The sequence below is a fragment of the Taeniopygia guttata genome, chromosome 3 (assembly GCF_048771995.1).
Source record: "Taeniopygia guttata chromosome 3, bTaeGut7.mat, whole genome shotgun sequence".
NCBI classification, from domain to species: Eukaryota; Metazoa; Chordata; class Aves; order Passeriformes; family Estrildidae; genus Taeniopygia; species Taeniopygia guttata.
Genome location: NC_133027.1, coordinates 62723042 through 62729824, shown reverse-complemented (window position 1 = coordinate 62729824; position 6783 = coordinate 62723042). Strand labels below are relative to the sequence as shown.

At 36.6% G+C, this 6783-nt stretch overlaps 1 protein-coding gene across 1 annotated transcript in view; it reads right to left on the bottom strand.

Annotated features, from left to right (window-relative positions):
• Positions 1-3753: 3753 nt before the first annotated feature.
• The window catches only part of ADAT2 (adenosine deaminase tRNA specific 2), a 9450-nt gene continuing 6420 nt past the window's right edge, over positions 3754-6783 (bottom strand). The window contains exons 5-6 of the mRNA XM_030268088.4: positions 5129-5201; positions 3754-5013 (exon numbers count right to left, since the gene is read on the bottom strand). Coding sequence (XP_030123948.4) covers positions 4973-5013; positions 5129-5201 — 114 coding nt within the window. The 3' untranslated portion in view covers positions 3754-4972. The remainder of the gene's footprint in view (positions 5014-5128; positions 5202-6783) is intronic.

The following is a 6783-nucleotide window of genomic DNA, read 5'->3' as shown; positions in this document are numbered from 1 at the left end:
AAGCTTTTGAACTCAGTGTCCCTATGGCTAGATGTTGAAAATCTTGCCTGTTTTTTTTCTGAGTCATTTGGCTTAATAGAAGATGTTGCCCCTCCATACAAACCTTGTTTCTCTTTTGCAATGTGACTGCACAGATAATGGCTGTTGTTTATATCCTCCCAAACTAATGTGGCTGTGATGGCTACCTCTAAGGCTTGAAAGGAGAAAATAGGAATCGAGTTACAGGAAGCATTAATTTTTATTGCACTGCCTCCTTGCATGCAGAGAAAGCTCTCAGGGCTAGAGAAGTGCCATGGCAAACCTTGCCCCACGGGTAGATGTGAAATGCTGACACCAGAAAAATCAGTGCCCCTCCAAGAACACTACAATCTCAGTCATAATTTCAGAAGCTGTTTCTGCTTTATCCAGCAAGACAGCACACACAAGCACCACAGAAACTGAGGAAAAGTGCCTCACTGTTCAGGCAGAAATCAGAGATGAGCCCAAGTTTCTGCCCCTGGCAGAGCTCTTCATTTTATTTTACCCCCCACCCCTCCCCTACCTCCACGCCCCCTGTTTCTTTTTTTAAATCACTTAGATTTTTAAAAGACAAAAGGAAGGCACCATGTGAAAACATCACTATGGAAACATCACAGGCTCACTTGCACTTGCCTGCCAAGCAACTACCTAACTGAAGTTTTGCATCCTTTTGGATCACTGTTGGCCATCTGCTCTCCTTCAAACTTCTCTGAATTCCATATTTTCCTGAAAAGTTCAATTTTAGAAAGGAGGGAGGAGGAAGCAAAGGGAGAATCCAGTATTCTTGGCTAGTGCAGAGCTATTGTGAAAAAGGAAGATAACTTACTTTGGAGCAGCCTCTTAAAAAGACAAAGATCAATGTTTTGTGAAGTAATTTCATAGAAAATACCTTGTTTCTAGATGCACTTTAATGATAAGAGAATATATTGGCAGCCACAAGGCAAAACACACAAACAGCTGCTTCTAGTACTCTTGCACTAATTGTCATCCTCGCCCTTTCTCTCATTTAGCCTCAAATGTATTTTCTTATGAAATATAACAGTTACTGCCTACACTGGAGTTGTTGGCTGCAGGCTCCACAGCCTTGCTCCAAATAAAACACAGAAACAGATTTCCTGCCAAGCACTGAGGAAGTTTGAAGACTTTAGTTTTCAAAAATATAATCTTTTTATCAGTGCCCTAAGCCTGCCAAAGGTAATTATGGGCCATGGTGCATTTACATTAATGCATAGGACCTACAGACATTTCAAAAGCCTAATGGAGAAACTCCATAAATGTACGTATTGAAAAACAAATTAATTAAATTAAACTGTCATGTAAAGATATCACTTAATTTTGCAGAGCGGAAGGCACTCTTAATGGGAATGGAATGGATCAGTGAGCATTTCAAAACCCAAAGCTATAATTTAAATTCAGGCTCTCCTCTAGTGTGCAAGTCACAAGACATATTTATTATAGCCTTGGATTGTCAATTGTAATTGGTTTAGCAGAGACAAAGCTGTATTGTTTTGCTTCCTGCCCTCCTAGCTGGTTCAATATATTTTGATGTCACACTATTGACAAGCAAACCAAAGGCTGAAATAAAATCAAGTTTACCTGTAATGAACTGGCAAAAATGCAGTCCAAGGTGAATGAAACCCTGAAGCATAAATGCTTATTTATCAAGCAGCAAGGGGAAAATGGTGAAGCATTTAAACTTCTTTAAATAAACCAGCTGAATATATTTACTGCTGCTCTTTGAGTCCTGCTATGTGGCAATCTAGAAACAAATAGATAAAATAAATAAAAGCACTGTGAAAATGAATAGCACCATTTATATGCTGCTGTTCTTGAGTTTCCAGGTGTCAGTAACAATTAAAGTAGTTGCTTTTGACACTCCTCTAAAGCTAGAGCCAAAGCCTGACACCAGGTCCCCAGCAAACAGACATCAGTACTTCTTCCAGCATGTTCAACCCAGTTTGCTGCAGGATTTCACCTGGCAGCAGCAGTTCCAAACCTAGCCTATGCTTCTGCAGCCATGAGCAAACATCTCATTGAATAAGCCTCCAAGAATGGTTTGATTCTTTTCCTAACATTCTTTCTGGATTCTCTAATTCTCTTGTTAAGTTCACATTCTGATGTAGAGGACTGAAACTAGTCAGTTCCTCAGGTTATAATTGTTATGGCTTCCTCTTGACTTTTTTCCAGCCCTTGCATTGAGCTTAGTCATGGAGAGGCTTCTCTGAGCCTGAACTTAGAACCTTCTACCCAGCATCTCTGTAATTTCTTGTGGATCTCTCAAGTTTACAAATCTGACTCTAAAACATGCTGACAAGCTCAAAACCCACGGTTAGGAAGAGCTGTGGCACAGCAGACTGGGACACCTGCTTGAAGTGCAGCTCTGAGGGCAGTGGCACACGACCAGCCAGGCTCCTGCTCTGTGCTGGAATGGCCATTGGCAGGGAGGGAGGAGAGCACTGCATGGCTCTGAGGAGCGGCTGCTGTTCACACAGGAGCTGATGTCTTTATTTTATAAAAATACCTGCGTATCTGCATTTGTTCTTACTTGGCTAAGTAGTAGGATTTTCAGGTGAATGGGTTCTGTTTTTGTTTCCACTGTAATCCTTCAGCAGTTTGCTCCCCAAACTAATTATTATGCTAAAAAAACCCCAAACCCAACCAACCAACCAAAAGAGCCAAAACAAACCCCTCCCCCGATCCAAATCTGCCTCAATACTAGACCATTGTTCTTTTGATTACACATTACAGTAAACAGAAGTAGCTTTTATAGCCTTTCTGTAAAATGACAGTTTTTATTGTACTACCCTATTTTTCTTCCATGCCCCTGTTCCAAGATGCACATTATTAGCCTTGATTGTTCTCAAGAAAAATTTTTGTTTATCTCACCCTCTTCTGTCTCTTGTGGCTTTGCACAAGACTTGAACTGTTTATTAAGTGACAGGTTACCACTGACAAAAAAATTCTGTTCCAATTTAAGGGTTGAAAAATTGGACAAAGCTTTTTAAATGTGTTTTGTCCTCCTACCAGTAATCTTTCCACTTATTTACATGGCTCCTACTGTCACACATGTTCCAATAACAACATCCTTCTTTGAAAGAAGGCAATGGGACAAGAAAGTGTTCATAGCCCCTCTGAAAAAGACATTATGTTGAGAGATTGAGGTCCTGGTTCAAAACAGTATGAAGGCTCTGATTCCTACTGTCACTGATGTCAGTGACAAGCCAGATGTCTGATGTCTTTAATTTGGACTTCAGTGATTTCTTCAAGGTATAAAAAATTATGGTCCAGCTGAGATGTGAATATATCTGTAGTGATAAATTGCCATCCCCAGCAATCACCAGCTATCTCCAGCTATCACCAGCCAAATCCCATAAACATAGGCATGCCTGTTTCTTTCCAATAAAGCCATCCCAGTCATTAAAAATGGTCTTTTCCTAAATAGCTTTTCCAGCTTAGCTGTATGATTCACAAGCCCTTTGAGCTCTGAAGCAGATTAAATCTACAAACACAGTCATAACTTTTGTTTATGGAATGGGAAAGACTCAAAGAAAGCTCTAAGTAATGGTCAGGAGAATAGGATAGGCTACAGTTAAAAGTCTTAAGTCAAAGAAATATTCTTTCTAAACTCTGAAAATAACTATCATTATAAAAACACTTCTTTGCCATGTCACTTTGTAAATATTAAGTAAAAAACATAAAATGTCGGAATTCCCAAAATAAAATACAAATTCTAAGTTATTAAGAGTAATGGTGACAAATTAATGCTTTTAATATTCTTCTTAAAAACACTTTTGAAAGTATTTATTTTAAATATCTAAAAATGTAATTGTATTCAGTTTTTATAGTTATAAAATTTTGAACACGCATCTGCATAAAACAAAAAAAAGCTACATTTCTCAAATTTCTGACTAACAGCCAAATAAACTACCAAAAATTTCATCCTTCATGTAAGTATCCACTAAGAGGTATGCAATCAAGATTGAACCATACTTGTATTCTTAATTCATTAGTGGAACTTGAAGGCCCTCTTCTGGATTATAAATTACTGCATGGCCAAGCAAAGTACATGAAAATGACAAATTCAACCAACACCATGAAAAGATAAAGATCTTAAATATATTTTACTCATGTTATTACCAGCTTCATTTCTGGTTTTTCACTTGTATCTGCCCATTTTGGTTACTATAATTTAGGAACTAAGAACAACTTCTTAGTGGATTCTTGAAGTATTTCTTATACTGATATTCACAAGAGGAGTGGACAGTCTAAAGAGAGTTGGGGAGGGTTTCTCCACAACGTTGTATGAAGCTGCTGTGCCCCCAAGTGATATTTGCTTATCTTTACTAAGCAACAGCACACACAAACAGACGTGATTGTGTGTATGTGCCTGTCTACACAGGTATGTGACTTCCAGAAATTACCTCTGAAAATCTGGCTTGTGCTAATGTAGAAAAAAATGAGGAAACAATGGTCCTAAGTCTTCAAGAACTGTACAATTCCTTTATATGCCTTTTGAATAAATATACATATACAGACTGTAAAGGACATACAAATGTAACCTTATAAGAGAGTTGCTTGCTTGCCTAAGCAAACATTTGCTATTGAAAAGCAAGATGCTTCTCCACACACAGAAGGAAAAAAATATACTAGAATGTGCTGTACAAAAGCACCATTTTAATGGATCTGTCTGTAAATGAGTGGACTTGAACCACCAATTTTCCTCTTTTTAAAAACAGCCATTTACTCTTTCTTTTTCTTTTTTTTTTTTGTCATGATAACAGGAAATCATAAATACAGAAACACAGGAACAGGTACTAAGTATCCTATTAGTAAAAACTTTGTAGAGAAAATTAAACATAGTTTGATTGAACTACACATTTTTAGAAAAGCAGCATGCTGACAAAACTTTCACATATCATTTTTTGGTTAGTTTCTGTGTCCCACCAGTGTAGGGCTACTGACGATGATCCTTCTTCCGTACTTTTGATTTTGGTGCTGCCAAGAAACAGGAAAAGAGAAGAATCATCAGAAGTGAATTACAGAAATTCCAGTGCCAACATTCTTTTAAATTAGGTTGGGATCAAAATGGATGCATTAATGTAAAACCTACCATTGGGATTTTCTTGTCTGTAAAAAGCTTTTAACAATTCCACTGCTTCTTCAGCACGATAGCCAGAAGAGCACTGTTCAAATTAGAATGATGTTAGTGAGCACATCTGAGAATAACCTATTCCATGTTTCACAATAATGCCTTGAGTACAGAATAATTTTAAATAACTGTACTGTAAACTTAGGGGTGACAAAAAATCTCCTTTTTATGTTCAATACATAATACATTTGAAAAACACTATATTGAGTCTTAATAGAATAAGAAATTTCCCTAATAACTTAATATTAGGTAAAACAAACTTTCTTAGTAAATTACATAAAATTTTCATGCAATCTACAATTTCTTTCTTATTAATGTGTTTCCAACCTCCCATATTCCTCAAGCACTTGGAAACATAAGAGACATATACCTATCTTATTTGCAGATAAGATTCCTGAGAGAAAACTCTCATCCACATATCTATTTTTTATTCCTAACAGTCACCTTTCAGATCTTTTTGGTCCTTCTAAAATACTTTTCCATGCCATGAACACTAATGACAAAGCATTTAAATGTCACTCACACTAAATAAATCTCCACTCATGCGAGAAAATAAGTAGTTACTCCTATACCTTCCACTGCAGTTGCCTACAGAAATAAAGGATTCATAATATCAAGAAACTTCTCCTTTCTGTCTTCTGAATGTATAAAGAAACAAAATACCACATGCCAATGTTAGTAAATGGATACTTTTCCAGTACTGACTACACCAATTAATTCAGATGTTAGTCTCACTGACACACTGACAGAAAGATGCCTAATATGTTTACACTGGAGTGTCAACCAGTATTGTTTTCTTGACTGAAATGCTTTGAGCTTGAGCCTTTAGTGCTTATTTACAATGCTGAAACACATTATTTGTTTTTTACATTCATTAAATCATTAATGTGAGATGTGGAAAAGAACTCCAGGAATCAGTATCACTGTATAAGGCAAGATCATGTACAACTGTGAATAAGGCTATAAATAAAATGCTAGTCTCCACAGGTATGTATGACATAGGTAGTATCATGTTGTAAAGCACCTAGATTTATTTATACTCTACCTCCACTGAATGCTTGTCCAGACTTTCTCACATGACAAAGATGCCTAAATCACCCCAGACACTGTTCAGTCTTTCAGTATCCCTACAATTCAGAAAGCTCCTTGATACCTAAACTGAATTTCCTCTGCTACTGTTGCAGTTCAGATTTATTTTGGCATTTGAACTACATGAAGTAAGTCTAAGCTAATACATTTTACCTCATAAACATACAGACTGGAAACAAACAAAAAAAAAATCATTTCCAGTGGCTCAGCTAAAACCAAGTAATTTTGTAAGTTGCTGTTACTTGATATTTATTGATTACGTGTTTGTACATTCTGCAGCTTAAAATAATTTTCCCTCATCTCTTCCTGCAGCACAAACTTACTGTTCTAAGTATTACACATATTTTAGATATATTTAATTCTTAACTTCTTCCACAAGCATTATTCTTTCCCTTTGACACATCCTTTTAAATAATCTAAGACTGTCATCAGGGTTTCCTCAGTTTTCTTTTAGGACCTGATTTTTTTTTTTTTACATTATTTTCTGATTAGGCCAAGTTTATTTGACTTTGATCATCTTCCATCTG